The sequence below is a fragment of the Otolemur garnettii genome, unplaced genomic scaffold, assembly GCF_000181295.1.
Source record: "Otolemur garnettii isolate 467f Iridium unplaced genomic scaffold, OtoGar3 scaffold00099, whole genome shotgun sequence".
Classification (NCBI taxonomy): domain Eukaryota; kingdom Metazoa; phylum Chordata; class Mammalia; order Primates; family Galagidae; genus Otolemur; species Otolemur garnettii.
Window position 1 is genome coordinate 2,415,359 of NW_003852494.1, and position 17,771 is coordinate 2,433,129.

Sequence of the window (17,771 nt, forward strand, 5' to 3'; positions counted from 1 at the left end):
AAAAAAAAAAAAAAAAAAAAAAGAAAGAAAGAAAAATTCACTGGTATGGCAGCAGTGAATTTTTAGTCTAAGCTACTCGGGAGGCTGAGGCAGGAGGATCACTTGAGCCCAGGAGTTTAAGGTTGCTGTGAGCTATGATGATGCTATAGCATTTTAGCCTGGCTGACAGAGTGAGACCCTGTTCAAAAGAAAAGAAAAGTATTATCTAGTATTATTGTTTTTATCATTATATCTCCATCTATGGGTTCATGATTAATTCTAAAACTCCTTTACTTGAATATTCCTCTGAGTTAGTGCTTCTTTGTTTATAATACTCTTTCTGAAAATCTAAAATTTTGTATTATCTTGACTTACCTGGTATATGTATCTGATTTTTCTGGATTTACCTAAATCATACTTTACATAAACCATTGATCTTTACATAAATGTCCAAAAGTCATCAAATTGATGGCAGTCTTCTCATTCAGGAGTCCTGATTTGAAACCCTATGCTGTTCTGCTTTGTGGATGAGGGAATTTTGGGTGTTCAGCCCTTGAAGCCAGCACCCACCTGTTACACAGGGTGCTAAAGAAGGAGGTAGGCACAGAACATCCCCCACCCAAACCTAGCAACTGGTCTTTCTCTGCTCCTGAGGGAAATAAGGAAGCCTAATTACTGAAGGCTTACTCACCCTGTCAATGGCAAAAAATAAAGCTTAGCAACCTATCAAAATCTTGCCGATGAATAAAAGCTATCCAGGAAAAAGGTTAGTCTGCAACAAATGCTATAAAGTGACATTGACAATAACTTAAAAACAAAAATGGTGGTTGTAAGATTTTCACTGGCTATTGTATATGTTTCCCCCTCACTGCCACTATTGCCTCAGTCATTGTTTTTATGAATCCCTTTGATTCCAGGGGTTTTTATCCACTTTAAAAAATGCATTTACTGGCTCGGCGCCTGTGGCTCAAGTGGCTTAAGGCGCCAGCCACATACACCTAAGGTGGCGTGTTTGAATCCACCCCGGGCCCGCCAAACAACAATGATGGCTGCAACCAAAAAAATAGCCAGGCATTGTGGCAGGCACCTGTAGTCCCAGCTACTTGGGAGGCTGAGACAGGAGACTCACTTAAGCCCAGGAGTTGGAGGTTGCTGTGAGCTGTATTGCCGCGGCACTCTACCCAGGGGGACAGCTTGAGGCTCTGTCTCAAAAAAAAAAAAAAAAATGCATTTACTCTTTGAAGACATTTTCTGAAGGCCCTGTGATCCAGATGTGCCCCACGTCAGTGTGCAAACTTTGTTAGCTGATGAGTTAGTTTATAGCTAAAGCTACACAAAGAAAAGTTTCTGATCTTTTGTTTTCATGTCAGATTTATAGTGACTTAAAAAAATCTTTTCACAACTTTGAAACTTTTAAACTCAGGCTTTGCCATGGTTAACAACACATTTCCTATTAAGAAGTAGCTTTTCCCTCTCCCTCAAGATGTTGCATAAAGTCTGCCTAGTATGCCTAGGAGTATTTTAACACTTGGTTACATAAAAGGCTCAGACACAGAGACTCAAACCAGTGCCCCAAAGACTATACATTATTTATGTTTTTCATACGTCATTATAATTGCCTTGGGAATTTGAAGCTAGTCAGTGTGGTAAATTGAAGCCAAATTATACAGAATATAACCCTCCCCAAAGAATTCCTAGCCATTCCCTTCTTCTGCAGAAAACTGCACTCAGAAGCAGAAGGTAGTCAAGGTAGGCTGCTCTTACCAGTCTCCATTTTTATATGAAAAATCTTTAAAGTATATAATATTCCTCAAGGAACCGTAACTTAGGTTTCATAGTTTCTATAGATGATTTCACATACAAGAAAGTTTCATCTTCTCCCTTTATAAATGTAGATTCTCCTCTAGGAGATTGGAATATTATTTTGGGACAGAGCCCAGATATTATTTGTTCATTCCCTGCTCACTTGTTACTATGTAGTTATATAACATGTATGTGTATGTATATACACACGTGTATATACATGTATGTATACGCACACATACACATGCATACAGTAGAACCTCTGTAGGTTGAGTGTCCAAAGGGCTGTAACAAAGGGGTCAACATGCAGAGGTGGTCAACATAGGAACTAGGCCTACTGTGCTGTTATGTACATGTGGTACATGTCTGGTCTCTGAAAATTAGGTCAACTTAAGGAGGTGGTCAACACAGGGACATGGTCCCAGCTACTGTATGGAGGTTCTACTGTATTTCCTGACGAACTGAGATTGAAAGGTCTTACAGTGTAAGACTGTTCTTTTTTTTAATTTTTTTTCTTACTTATACATGTGTAAATAAGATTTCTACTTTTGCCTTCACAGAGTGCAAGACTGTTCTAACAATTAAGTGACTTGCTTTTCATTTGGCTTGCACTAAACCAAATGCCCAGTAACTACTAGTAAACTGAAAGAAATTAACTAGGGCAGTAAGTAGTTATTATTTTAAATAAGCCTCTTGTGAGTTTTAAGTGGCCTCGCTTTGTTTATTTACTTCATTCATTCCTTCAGTAAACATTTTTCTGAGCTCCTCTGATGTGCCAGGCTCTGAACTAAGCTGCTAAGGCAATAGAGATGAACGCTTTAGCTACAGCTTAACGGGGGAGACAGATGTGGGCTCAAAGAATTGTATATCGCAATGCTACCCAGCATTACTCTCTACTGAAAATCACAAGCTTCATGCTGATTCATTTTGGCACATGAACCCCTGTGGTCTAAAAGCAGCACTTCTCAAAGTGTGGCCCCCAGATGAGTTGGTTTTCTTTTTGTCATCTTTAGTCTGTTTCTGAATTGAGTTAAAGCATATATTACATTGATAATTTATAGTATGTAACTCTGATAATTTATATTATGATATGATTACATATGTTCTAATTTGCAAGTGCATAGAAAGTAATAATGAGAAGAATAATTACTGTCTGATGAGTGTTTACTTGTTTTGGGCATTTTGTTTTATTTTATTTATTTATTTATTTTTTTGAGACAGAGCCTCAAGCTATCCCCCTGGGTAGAGTGCCGTAGCATCACAGCTCACAGCCCCCTGGGTAGAGTGCCATAACATCACAGCTCACAGTAGCTGGGGCCACAGGCGCCTGCCACAACCCCTGGCTATTTTTTGGTTGCAACCAACATTGTTGTTTTGGCGGGCCTGGGCTGGATTTGAACCCACCACCTTAGGTGTGTGTGGCTGGCGCCTTAGCTGCTTGAGCCATAGGCTCTGAGCTTTTATTTTGTTTTTAATTAAGATAGAGTCTCTCTTTGTTGCCCTCAGTAGAGTGCTATGGCATCACAGCTCACAGCAACCTCCAACTCCTGGGCTCAAGCAAGTCTCCTGCCTCTGCCTCCCAATTAGCTGGGATCACAGGTGCCCACCACAATGCCGGCTATTTTTTGGTTGTAGCCTTCACTGTGGTTTGGCAAGCCTGGGCTGGATTCGAACCCACCACCTTAGGTGTATGTGGCTGGCACCTTAGCCACTTGAGCCACAGGCACCGAGCCATCACAGCAACTTCTAACTCTTGGGCTCAAGTAATTTTCTTGCCTCAGCCTCCCAAGCAGCTGGGACTACAGGCACCCGCCACAACACCCAGCTAAATTAGGCATTTTGTTAAGCATTTTACATTTGTAGTTTTATAAGCTTAAAAAAAAGGCCAATGCATGAGGATAATAAATGTTAACTACCTCACCCAAGTTCACATAGGTAGAAATGGCAGAGCCAAAGTTTGAACCTAAGTCTGTCATCCAAGATCGTACTTTTAGCCTCCATCTCCACTGGTTCAAAGTAAATAGTGGCATTGGTGTATATTAATACTGTTAAAATTTTATAGTATAATATGTAAATAATTGCTCCCGGATAGTGTTTTCTTTCTACATAAAATTATACATAATTTAATGTGCATTTATACATAGTATAACACTCATATAAAACAGTGTTACCATTTATAATTACTTATATAGTATCAATAATGGTTCATTTGTATCTGTAACCAGTAATGTTATTTCAAGCAGCCATTCCTGGAATGTTGCGTTGAGCTTATGTGGCTTCTCTGAAAATACTAGGTGATCATTTAGATACAATGTTAAAGGAAAAAAGCAGGATACAAAATTATGTAATATGATACCAATTCTGTAAAAAATATGCATATATTTTATATGCATGGAAGAAAACCCAACTCTTTCACAGAAATCATGATCACGTGGTTAGATTACAGATTTTTGTTTTCTTCTTGATACTCAGAGCTAGACCAAGACACAGGGTAGAGGGTACTCCATACAGGCTTGCATGGCATTGCTTTGAAAAATGGTGTTCTGCTCAGCCCCTGTGGCTCAAGTAGTTAAGGCACCAGCCACATACACCTAAGGTGGTGGGTTCGAATCCAGCCTGGGCCGCCAAAACAACAATGACGGCTATAACCAAAAAATAGCCGTGCATTGTGGCGGGCGCTTGTGGTCCCAACTACTTGGGAGGCTGAGGCAGGAGACTTGCTTGAGTCCAGGAGTTGGAGGTTGCTGTGAGCTGTGATGCCATAGCACTCTACCCAGGGGGATAGCTTGAGGCCCTGTCTCAAAAAAAGAAAAGAAAAACTCATGTTCTCTTGGATGGTGCCTGATGCTCAGTGGTTAGGGTGCCAGCCCCATATACCAAGGGTGGCGGGTTTGAACCTGGCCCTGGCCAGCTAAAATAGCAGTGGCAACTGCAACAAAAAATAGCCAGGCATTATAGTGGGCGCCTATAGTCCCAGCTATTTGGGAGGCTGAGACAAGAGAATCACGTAAGCCCAAGAGTTTGAGGTTGCTGTGAGTTGTGACACCACAGCACTCTACTGAGGGTGACAAAGTGAGACTGTCTCCAAAAAAAAGAATAAAAAGAAAAATTGGTGTTCTCTGAATTCCTGTTCTACATTGATTGAATGGAATAGGAAGAAATTGGTCACCTTTTTTTTTCTTTTTAGAGAGAGGGTCTCACTTTTGTTGCTAAGACTGGTGGAGTACAGTGTATGATCACAGTACACGCCTGACTAATTTTTGAATTTTAGAGATAGGGTCTTGCTATATTGCCCAAGTTGGTCTTAAAACTCCTGGCCTCAAGTGATCCTCCCACCTTAGCCCCCTAAGTCACTGGATTGGTTACCTGTTGATAATTATTGCACACAAAGATAGATTTACTTCTTGATTCATTCTCACAGACCAAAGTAGAATTCCTAGTTTGGGGGAGGGGGAGGCAGTGAATTATTTCCCACTTTTCTGTGGCTCTTATTCTCTCTTTGTAAAATTCCAAATCCCACAAATTATTGGGAAATGTACTAGTTTAAAACATAGATGTTGGCTTGGCGCCTGTGGCTCAAGTGGCTAAGGCGCCAGCCACATACACCTAAGGTGGTGGGTTCGAATCAGCCCGGGCCTGCCAAACAACAATGCCGGCTGCAACCAAAAAAATGGCTGGGCATTGTGGCAGGCGCCTGTGGTCCGAGCTACTTGAGAGGCTGAGGCAGGAGACTTGCTTGAGCCCAGGAGTTAAAGGTTGCTATGAGCTGTGATGCCACAGCACTCTACCCAGGGGGACAGCTTGAGGCTCTGTCTCAAAAAATATGTATATAAATAAATAAAACAAAAAAAATAGATGTTAAAATAAGTTACTATTTCCTAGCCCTTTGCCAGACATAATTAGGGTTTCCGAATTTCATCTGACTATTATACCATGGGATGAAACCAAATCACAGAGAGAGGCTGATGGCAAGGAGGAATGGTTGGTTTGTTTTTTTATTTTATTTCTTTCTTCCTTGTGTTTTGCCAGTGACATAAGGAGTCCTGTGAGGAACCCTGCATTCACTGGCACCACATTTCCACTCAAATCCAGACATGTCAGCACCCTTTGCTTATTCTAGAAAATGTGGAAAATACACAATGACTGACTTTCCCCAGAGGAGGGGAAAGTTTAAAAATTATTACTTTTTTACGTTGCAAAAAATGAGTATCTAAAAATTCTTGTGAGCCTAGATTCTCCGGGGGATAATGATACTAGTACAATCACCTGGTCATCTGCTAGTGGCAAAAAAGAAAGCTTTTCTCAAAAAATGAATCTAGGAACTTGGAGTTACAGCTTTCTATCTTTCTTTTTTTTTTTTTTTTTTTTTTTGGCAGTTTTTGACCGGGGCTGGGTTTGAACCCGCCACCTCTGGTATATGGGGCCAGCACCCCCTACTCCTTTGAGCCACAGGCACTGTCCCAAGTTACAACTTTCTTTTATCCCTAATCAGATACTGTTTGTGAACTATGGTGAGGTGGCCTAATGTAGTCCCTAGGGAATATTTTAAAGTTCTTAGAGCAAAATATCATCACATTTTCTTTCCTCTTCATACAGATGCATGAATCTAAGTGACAGAAGTCTGAAAGTGAATGAAATGAAATGAGTTATATCCTGTAACTGTACAGGTGACAACTTGAGAGCAAGTGCCTGGGTCTAAAATGATCGCCTTTTCAAAAAATCTTTGAAACAAAAGGAAACAATCTGTGGGTTAGGGATACGTACACATGTAATGAAACTACACAAAATGGGGAAGTAGTGACAAATGGAGAATTCAGATAGTGATTGCCTGGGACGGAGGGAGTAAGATGGCAAAGGGAAGAAGCATGGGAGTGAACACAAAGGTATTGGTGCTTTTCTTCTTTAGTCCTATAAAAAAAAGAAAAACAAAAACTTTATTGAGATAGAATTCACCAACCATACAATTTGCTGTTTCAAAGCATATATGTATATTTCAATGGATTTTAGCTTATTCACAGTATTGTGCAACCATCACCATGATCCACTTTTATATTTTCACTATGCAAAAGAGAAACCCCATACCCATTAGCAGTTACTCCCTATTTCTCCCAAACTCCACCTTTCCAGCCATAGCCAATCACTAATTAATCATTTTCTAGCCCTGTGGACTTGCCTACCCTGGGTATTTCATGAATAGAAGCTATAGTATGTTGTGGGGTGGTTTTTTGGTTTGTTTGTTTGTCGCCCTAGGTAGAGTGCTGTGGTGTCACAGCAAACTCTTGGGCATAAGCGATTCTCTTGCTTCAGCCTTCCAGGTAGCTGGAACTACAAGCTCCCGCCACAACACCTGGCTATTTTTAGAGATGAGGTCTTCCTGTGGCTCAGGCTGGTCTTGAACCTGTGAGCTCAGGTAATCCACTTGCTTTGGCCTCCCAGAGTGCTGGAATTATAGGCATGAGCCACCGCGCCCAGCCTTATGTTATGGTTTTTGTCTAGTTTGGATTAGTGAGTGGCTTTATTCATTTACTGTAGTGTTTTCCAGGCTTGTCCGCATCATAGCATGTATCAGTAGTTTGTTCCTTCTTATGGCTGAATAATATCCCATTGTATGAGTAGACCACCTTTAATTTGGCCACTTCTCAGCTGATAGACCTTTGGATATTTTTCACTTCACAGCCTTATTATAATGCTGTTGTGGCTATTTGTGTACAAGTTTTTGTGAGAATATATGTTTCACTTCTCTTAGGCATATACCTAGGTGAGAAATTACTGAGTCACATGGAGACGCTATGCTTGATCTCTTGTGGCCAAACTGTTTTCCATGGCAGCTGCACCATTTTACATTCCTACCAGCAGCATATCGGAGTTTCGATTTCTCCACATCCTCACGTGTTTATTAGTGTGTGTCTTTCCAGTTTTAGGCATCCTGGTGATAGGAAGTGGTATCTCGTTGTTGTTTGGATTTGTATTTCCCCAGTTGCTGATTTGAGCATTTTTTCATGTGCTTACTGACCATTCATAAAGCTTCTTGCAGAAATATCTATTCAAATCATTTGCCCACTTTTTAATTGGTTTGTCTCTTTGTCATTGAGTTTGCAAAAATTTTCTTTGTGTTTTCTGGATACAAATCTCTTAACATATATATGATCTACAAGTATTTTCTCCCTTTCTGTAGTATGTCTTTTCACTTTCTCAATGTTGTCTTTTTTTTTTTTTTTTTTGGCCAGGTCTGGGTTTGAACCCGCCACCTCCAGCATATAGGGCTGGCGCCCTACTCCTTTGAGCCACAGGTGCTGCCCTTGATGGTGTCCTTTGAAGCACAAAAGTTTTTAATTTTGACGAAGTCCAATTTTCTTTCAATTTTTCTTTTGTCACTTTGTGCTTTGTGGTGTCATATCTAGGAAAACTTTTCCTAATACTAAGTCACAGAGATTTATGCCTATGTGTTCTTCTGAGAGTTTTATAGTTTAATAGTTGTATTTTATAGTTCAAGCTTATACATCTATACATCTATAGTTTAAGCTTAACTCATTTGGAGTTAACTTTTATATGTGATGTAAGGAAGGGAGTCCACATGTTACATGCGGATGTCCAGTTGTCTCAGCATCATTTGATGAAATGACTATCTTTCCTTACTGAGTTCACTTGACATCCTTGTCAAAAATCAATACATAATAAAAGTGAGGGTTTATATCTGGACTCTTAATACTGTTTCATTGAACTATTTATCTTTTTGTCAGAACCACTCTGTCTAGATTACTGCAGCTTTGTAGTTAAGTTTTGAAATTGGCAAGTGTGAGTTCTTCAACTTTGTTCTTTTTCAAAATTATCTTGGCTATGCTTTTTTTTTTTTGGATAGAGTCTTGCTCTGTCACCCAACATAGAGGAGGGCAGTGGCATCAACTCCTAGGCTCAAATGAGCCTTCTACTTCAGCCTCCCAAGGTGCTAGGATTAAAGGCATGAGCCACCCCACCTGGCCTGGGTATTCTTTTTACCTTGCAATTTGAATTTTAAAACCAGCTTGAACTTTTTTTTTTCTTTAGCCAGAGTCTCACTTTGTCACCCTGCATAGAGTGCTATGATGTCACAGCTTACAGCAACCTCAAACTCTTGGGCTTAAGCTATCCTCTTGCCTCAGCCTTATGAGTAGCTAGGACTAAAGGTGCCTACCACAATGCTTGGCTATTTTATATGTGGGGTTTCTCTCTGGCTCCAGCTGGTCTTGAACCCATGAGCTCAGGCAATCCACCTGCCTCAGCCTCCCAGAGTGCTAGGATTACAGGAGTGAGCCATTGTACTCAGTCCCAGCTTGAAAAACAGCCAATTGGGATTTTGATAGGGTTTAGGTTGAATCTGTAGATCTGGAGAGCATCGTAACAATATTAAGTTTTCCAGCCCAATGCAATGGTGACTTACCTGTAATCCCAGATATCTGAGATACAGAGGCAGGAAGATCACTTGATCCCAAGAGTTTCAGGCTATAGTGAGGGCTATAAGCAGCCTAGATGACATAGCAAGACCTCATCTCTTTTTTTTTTTTTTTTTTTGGAGACAGAGTCTCACTTTGTTGCCCTTGGTAGAGTGCCATGGCATCACAGCTCACAGCAACTCCAGCTCGTGGGCTTAGGTGATTCTCTTGCCTCAGCCTCCTGAGTAGCTGGAACTACAGGTGCCCACCACAATGACTGGCTGTTTTGTTGTTGTTGTTGTTGCAGTTCATTGTTGTTTTAGCTGGCCTGGGCTGGGTTTGAACCCACCAGCCTTGGTGTATGTGGCCTGCACCCTACCCACTGAGCTACAGACACCTCCTAATTCCTAAATTCTTCTTTTTTTTTTTGAGACAGAGCCGCAAGCTGTGCCCCTGGGTAGAGTGCTGTGGCATCACAGCTCACAGCAACCTCCAACTCCTGGGCTCAAGCGAGTCTCCTGCCTCCGCCTCCCAAGTAGCTGGGACCACAAGCGCCCACCACAACGCCTGGCTATTTTTTTTGGTTGCAGCCATCATTGTTGTTTGGCAGGCCCAGGCTGGATTTGAACCCGCCGCCTTAGGTATATGTGGCTGGCGCCTTAGCCACTTGAGCCACAGGCACCGAGCCTAATTCCTAAATTCTTGATGATTCTGTTCTAAAATGAAACTAATATCTGCTTCATAGGTGAGGAAGTAGTTGATACACTGTTAGGTCCTTAGGTGTAAGGTCCTTAGATATAAGAATAGAATGAAACACTGTTGGTGACAGTGCTTGTGCTTATATTGTATTCATGCCAGTGTTGATGAGTTCGACACTGTCTTAGGGCTGCCATAACAGAGTACCACAAACTAGATGACTTAAAGTCACAGAAATTTATTCTTTCACAAAAGTTCAAAATTAAGGGCTTTTTTGTTGCCCTGGGTAGAGTACTGTAGCATCATAGCTCAAAGTAACCTCCAACTCTTGGGCTCAAGTGATCCTCTTGCCTCATGTTTTCTATTTTTAGTAGAGACGGGGTCTCGCTTTTGCTTAGGCTGGTCTCAAACTTGTTAGCTCACACAATCTATCTGCCTCAGCCTCCCAGAGTGCTAAGATTACAGGCATGAGCCACTGCGCCTGGCCAAAATTATGGTCTTAACAGGCCATGTGACCCTGCTGGGGGGAATCTTTCTTTGCCTCTTCTAGCTTCTGGTGGTTGCCAGCAGTTCTTGGAATTCCTTGGCTTAAAGCCATATCACTCGGACCTCTGCCTCACGTGGCTATCTTCTCCCTGTGCGTTTCTCTCCTCTTCTTATGAGGACACCAGTCATACTGGAGGCCCAAGCTACTTCAATCGATATGACCACTTTTTTTTTTTTTTTGTAGAGACAGAGTCTCACTTTGTCACTCTCAATAGAGTGCTATAGCATCACAGCTCAGATACAGCTGGCAGGAGATACAGCTCTAACCCCTGGGCTTAGGTGATTCTCTTGCTTCAGCCTCCTGAGTACCTGGGACTACAGATGCCCACCACAATGCCCAGCTATTTTTTTGTTGCAGTTTGGCTGGGGCTGGGTTTGAACCTGCCATCCTTGGTATATGAGGCCAGTGCTCTACCCACAGAACCACAAGCTCCACCCAATGTGACCACTCCTTAACAAATTATATTTGGAATGATCCTATTTCCAACAGGGTAATATTCTGAGGTCCTGGAGGTCCTGTCCTATATCCTGGAGGACACAAGTCAATATGTAACAGACATGTTCTACGCTAATTGTGAATGTTTTTCTGTTACTCTCCAATTTTTAGAAGTATATGTGAGTATTTTTCTGTTGACTTCAGTCTTTTTAAAAAATCTTTTCCCTAGATTGATGATATGTTTAACGAAATCAAATTTAGTGAGTACGTGGAAACGGGAAAGCTAATTGACAAAATCAACTTACCAGATTTCCTCAAAGTTTATGTTAATCATAGGCCACCTTTTGGTAACACCATGAGTGGCGTCCAAGAGAGCTTTAATGTTCTTGGTTATACCAATTCAAAAGGAAAAAAGGCTATTCAAAGAGAGGACTTCCTGAAACTGCTCCTAACTAAAGGTACGTACAAAAATAAGGGTATCTGGTGACATCCATGGGTATGGCCAATGGAGAGAACTGAGTTTGAGGAGACAGACCCTTTGCAATCTTTACCCTTCATGAAAGGACAATAATTTGATAGGGTGTCAGCCATGGGATGCTGCTTATCAACCTATACATCTGGCAGCAGGAAGTAATGAGAAAGGCTCTGACCTAGAAACCAAAAGAATAAGATTCTTTTTTTTTTTCTTTAGAGCTTTAAAGACAGAGTCTTACTTTGTTGCCCTTGATAGAGTGCCATGGCCTCACAGCTCACAGCAACCTCAAACTCTTGGGCTCAAGCAATTCTCTTGGCTCAGCCTTCCGAGTAGCTGGGACTACTGGCTCCCACCACAGTACCCTTCTATTTTTAGAGATGGGGTCGGGCTGGATTCGAAGTCCTGAACTCAGGTGATCCACACACCTCGACCTCCCAGAGTGTTAGGGTTAAGGTGTGAGCCACCGCTCCTGGCCTAGAAGAATGAGACTCCTGTTCCATCTTCCTGAAACTCTGCAAGACACAGTGTCCTCACTTGTGAAATGAGAATAAAAATGCCAATTGATCAGTCTCTCGGGGTACCTTAAGATTGGGATGCATTTGGGAAATGAAACCACAACAATGTAAACCTTTTTATTTTTACTTACTCTTTTCCTTGTTATTTCATGTGAGAAAGTCAAGTAGGCTTTTTCTCTAGATGACATTTTTATCCCAGTCAAACTAGGAATGAGGGAATTTGTAATAAAGCTGAGTCCAGTCTTATCAGCCAGTTGCCTTATTTCTCTGTACAAGCCCCACATACTCTCCCTGGTTGGAGCACCCTCTTTAACACCACGTAAGGAAGAATATACAGCAGCATCATGGGACTCTCTTGATTGTTTTTGTGTCTAATAAAAGGAAATAATAGAATAATTTTCTTTAAGACCTCTGAGTAATAACCCTAAGCCCTGATATTATGCTTAGCCCCGAGAGCTAAACAACCACCTTTTTACTTTGTAACACCCAGGTGAGCACATGACAGAAGAGGAGATGTCTGATTGCTTTGCTACGCTGTTCGGCCTGAATCCTGAAGGGTGGAAATCTGAGCCTGCAACCTCTTCCTTCAAAGGTACTGTGGCTGGCTTTGTCTGGGCATGTAGCCGGGGCACACGCATTTGCCAACTTAAGTGCATTTATTTCTCCTGATCGGTGCAAGCCGCTCTCCTTAAGACTATGCACACAACAGAGTAAGTCTGCTGGGAATCCCACATGAATAAGTTATGAAAAGATCAGTGAGCTGTAGGTATGTCTAAGAGAGGGAAGCCTTTTGTTCCCTTGCTCTGCTCTTCTTTTGTGTCTTCTGGCCTTGTTTTCCCCTTTATTCCACTGAACTGTGTATCTTTCCAGCTTGGGCGGGTGCATATCGGCCACCAACAGAGGATACAGTTTTCAGCTATTTCAGAAGAGGTTTGCCAAGAGAGACTCAGAGAGGGGCAGCTTGAGCCCAGCTTTAAGCTGCCTGAACTTTAAAGTCTTTAAAGATCCTCCTCCTTGGCTTAGTTCCTGTAGCTCAATGAGTAGGGCACCAGCCACATACACCGAGGCTGGCAGTTGGAGCCTGCCCAAGCTTGCTAAACAACAATGACAATTGCAACCAAAAAAGAAAAATAGCCAGGGGTTGTGGCGGGTGCCTGTAGTCCCAGCTACTCAGGAGGCTAAGGCAAGAGAATCTCTTAAGCCCAAAAGTTTGAGGTTGCTATGAGCTATGATGCCACAGTACTCTACGCAGGGCAACATAGTGAGACACTGTCTCAAAAAAAAAAAAAAAAAAAACGATCCTCCTCCTCCTCTCCCTTCCTGCTACCTCCAGCTCTTGGCCTTAGGTACCTACAGCCTAGGTATTTTTCACCTTCTTCCTTCATCCCTGGACTTGAAGTTAGGGTTGTGAATTTCAGTTCAGGAAAAGAAATCCAAGCTGCCTGCTTCTGGGCCTGCCTGTGCTAGAGCATCTCCACTGAGAAGCTTGGGGTGGGGCGGAGCAGAGCACTCACCAGTCTCCCTTCTCCTTCTCCTTTCATTGTCCATTTCCTGTGTCACATTAAAAAAATTTCCCAAACTCAGATAGCTCTAGACTCTAGTATCTCATGGGTAATTTCCAACCTATGAGGTTTGCGTACCTTAGATCTCAGAATTTAACTTGCCCCTTATTACACATTTATGTCATGCTCCTAGGAATCTAGAAATAGTAAAATCATTGATACCGCATGGTTAAGAGTTTCCAGTGAGGTTTGCAAAGATTTTGATTGACAGTGCTCCATTCCATAAAGGAGGGATTTTAGCCAATTTCTACCTAACATTTTTCTTTTTCTTTTTTTCTCCAGATTAATATGAGGGTGCAAATGTTTAGATTATATTGTTTTTGTTTCTAAGGTAAAGCCCCTCACCCAGGGGGTATGCTATACACCCCTACAGTCATCAAAGCGTTTTCAAGAAATCAAAGCTAAACCATTAATACAAAGTATCTTGCTTTTGTTTAGTAGCATTTTCTTGTGTTTTTGGAAAATACTTTTGAGTTAGAAACCTAATCATTGTGAAGGCATTTGGTTTTCTTTTCTTGTTTGGCTAGGTGCAGAAATTTGTCTTGAAGAAGAACTTCCAGACGAAATCACTGCAGAAATATTCACGACTGAAATTCTTGGCTTAGCCATTTCAGAAGATTCCGGATAGGATAGGATGATCACTGAAGTTGTAAGGAATGTTTAAAGCTCAGAGGACTTTGTGTGTGGATGTGTGTGTGTTTTCCAAGAGGCACCACTTTTCCTACATCTCCCTAGCCCCACTCTCATCTTTAGAACATTTAGACATTAAAAGAAAATTTCTGTTAAGCAACGGAATTTACAAAGTTGAACATTCCATTGTTTCTGGAATAGAAAAGTAGGCAAGGAAAACACTGGCAGGTAGGTGTAAGTGGTGGCTGGATACCCAGCTCCAAGGCAGTGCTGCACAAGAGGGGCAGAGAGAGCCTCAACCAGCAATAGGCCTTTTTTAGGATGTATGTGGTCCAGGGAAATGACGATCAGTGGCCCGCTGTATTCCATTTCCCTGGAGTGCCACCTGGACCCTCGGCCTTAGTGTGCCTTATTCACCCCTGCCTGTTGGTAGGTTCAAGTGAGGGTGCCATGTGCTCAGAGCTCCCAGGAGTCCTTGATTGTGGTTTCCTACCAGCAAAACACCCAAGCAGTTGTGTGCAGCTGTTATGAAGAGCATCACTAGCCATGCTTAACCCCAGTGGCAACTGCCGGAGAGAAGGCAGAAGCAGCCCCAGCCCCTGACTGCTGCACCTGGCAAAACCACACAGCAGAACCACCCCTGAGGCCAGAGTCTGCCTCACACCACACCAGCCAGCGTGCTGGAGCTGCCACCTCACACTCCACTGGGCTTCAAAACATGTAGTAGGCAAAAATAGGGGCCAGTTTCTCAGCTTCAGGGACATATAGGGTACATTACTAATTCAGTGTACAGTGGTATCTTAGCATTGAAAATAGCATAGCATTGTAGTGTGAAGAGATGAAAGTTATGGTTTGATTTTAGACACTTATCATCAGCTCTGAGGTCTCATTTAGGCAAATGTGCCAAATGTTATTCTCTGGTGTGTTCAATCCAACATGCCCTCCCCCCAAACCAGGTTCTTCCCCAGGGAAACTAGTATCTGAGGTAACATTTCTGATCCACTTAAAGGACCTTTCTCCTAAGGGGCAGTCTATATAGAGAAAAAGAATAGCAACAGCATCCTTAATCACGTGCAAAGCACTACCCACTACACAGCATTCAGGTGGAAATCTGACACCATCAGAGTTCTTGGAGCACCCTAGAACATGGAATGGAACTGTCTACCCAAACCAGGCTGTGTCACTGTGACCTTGGGGCAGCCAGCATGGGCCAGGGTACTGCAGGCACCAGCTTGTCAGATCATGTCACCAGGGCTTTGCAACCTAGTTTACATTTTGTTCTTTTTAAAAAGCACAAAAAGACAAACAGCTCTATGAATCAATTTTACAGCTGCTAAGGGCGTAGGAAATATATTATCAAGCCAGTTAAAAAGTTCATGGGGACATATTAGTGAACAGGAAACTCTCAAATGACTTATTCCCTTCAAAACATAACTCAGAATTGGATGCAGTCTGGACACTGATCAAGCGCTTCTTTCATTCAGTCTGGCACCCTTAGATTTTGTTCTGATCGACCACATATGCCATAACAGTTGTCCTAGCAGAACTGACCAGTAAAGAGTCAGACTCCCTATGGCTGGGTAGTGAGCTGGGAACACTGTGCCATGCAGGCCTGAGCTGTTCCAGCTTCCAGCATCTTTGTATCAGAGTAGCGGGAGGTGGCCACACTAGCCATGGATGTCGATCTAGGTGTCCAGAATAGTCATGGACAGCAGGATGAGTATGAACAGTATTCTCACCCCACTCCCAGCCCAGCCTGGCCATGGGGACCCTTCTGACTGTGGGTTCCTCTTTCTCTGTAGGTGGTTTTGTTTTGTTGTTTCTCATCTTATTTGACAAAGGTAAGGCACAGCCAATGTGTCCCTTTCAGGCCCCCAAAGGCCTCTTCACCTCCCATTGGGGCAGGCCCAGTCTGCTGGCCATATAGGTAGAGAGGAGGTAGGATGTGAGGGTGCGAGTCCCCGCAGTGATGACAGAAAGTGACATAGACACTTTGAGTGTCACGACCACTGTCAAGCATCATAGCTCATGCCTGTAATCTTAGCACTTTGGGAGGCTAATGGAGGAGGATTTTTTGAGGACAGGAGTTTGAGGCTGCAGTGAGCTATGATTGTGCCACTGTATTCCATCTGGGCAACACACAGAGCCTCCCATCTCTTAAAAAACTGAACACCAAAAAGTACATTATGATCCTTTGAGAAAAGCATCCTGTATGCTTGAGACAGGGCCTGGCTGGCTGCCCTGGTTCCTTACTTCTGATAAGGAACCTCCCCCAACCTCAGCTCTCTATTCTAGCCCTGTCTCCTCCTGAGCAGGTGAGTGCCTTATTTGCATACTGTCTGCTCTGGACTTGGCTGGGCTCCTGTTCTGCTTCTGCCATTTAATAGATATCTGAGTGCCCTTGGGTGTGGCTAAGCTCTTAAGCCTCAGTTTCCTCCTGGAACAACTCCTGGGGTGGTTGTGAGGATTAAAAGAGATGGTGCAAGTAAAGCATTACTGGCGCAGGCTAGCACTCAAAGTATGACAGCAGCTATTATTATCACAGGCAGAAACTGTGCCTGTGAACTCAGAAGACATTTGGTGAGAATTAACCTCTCCCAATCCCAGAGTTTGAGCAAGTGTTATTAACATTTGCTCAAATAGAGATCTCTCCTTGTTTTCTTTTTTTGTTTTGTTTTGTTTTGTTTAGAGACAAAGTCTCAATCTGTCACCCTGGGTAGAGTGCTGTGGGATCATAGCTCACAGCAACCTCAAACTCTTGGGCTTCAACAATCCTCTTGTTTCAGCCTCTCAAGTATCTGGGACTATAGGCACCATCTTATAACACCCGGCTAATTGTACTATTTTTAGTAGAGATGGGGGTCTGGCTCTTGCTCAGGCTGGTCTGGAATTCATGAGGTCAAGCAATCCACCCACCTCAGTCTCTGACAATGTTAGGACTACAGGCATAAGCCATTGTGCCCACCAATCTCTCCTAGTTTGGACAATGGACCCTTATCAAACACTTACAGAATGATGGAACTTGAGCATCAATGTTCCTTTAATAGCTTAGTTTTTTTTTTTGTTTTTTTTTTTGAGACAAAGTCTCACTATGTTGCCCTCAATAGACTGCCATGGTGTCACACAGCTTACTGCAACCTCAAACTCTTGGGCTTAAGCTGTTCTCTTGCCTCAGCCTCCCAAGTAGCTGGGACTACAGGTGCCCACCACAATGCCCAGCTATTTTTTTGTTGTTGCAGTTGTCATTATTGTTTAGGAGGCTTGGGCTGGGTTTTAACCCACTAGCCCCAGTGCATGGGGCTGGTGCCCTAATCACTGTTCTACGGGCACTGAGCCTGACATAGCTTTTAATTAAGGTGAATGCCAGGTCCTCACAGGGCCTTCAGTATCAGGGTTGGCAACTCTCCCTGTCAAGACATAGAGTGTAAAGGTTGAGACTCTTTGGACCAAAAGTTCTCCGTTGGGCTCTCTGATCCTACCACTGTAGCCCAAAAGCAACCAGAAAGGAACACTCTGTCTGCATCTCAGTCAGGCTTCACTTATGGACACTGACATTTGGATTTCATAATTTCCACATGTCATGTAATATTCTGTTGATTTTTTTCAACTATTTAAAAATACCCATTCTTGGCGCCTATAGCTCAACCGGCTAAGGCGCCAGCCACATACACCTAAGGTGGCGGGTTCGAATCCCCAGCCCGGACCCGCCAAACAACAATG

General features: G+C 42.7%; 1 protein-coding gene across 1 annotated transcript in view; it reads left to right on the forward strand.

The window, feature by feature from the left end:
- Window positions 1–14,218, forward strand: part of WDR66 (WD repeat domain 66) — an 80,411-nt gene extending 66,193 nt beyond the window's left edge. Inside the window, exons 19-21 of the mRNA XM_003796008.3 lie at window positions 11,099–11,327; window positions 12,350–12,451; window positions 13,949–14,218. Coding sequence (XP_003796056.1) covers window positions 11,099–11,327; window positions 12,350–12,451; window positions 13,949–14,049 — 432 coding nt within the window. The 3' untranslated portion in view covers window positions 14,050–14,218. The remainder of the gene's footprint in view (window positions 1–11,098; window positions 11,328–12,349; window positions 12,452–13,948) is intronic.
- Window positions 14,219–17,771: the final 3,553 nt, after the last annotated feature.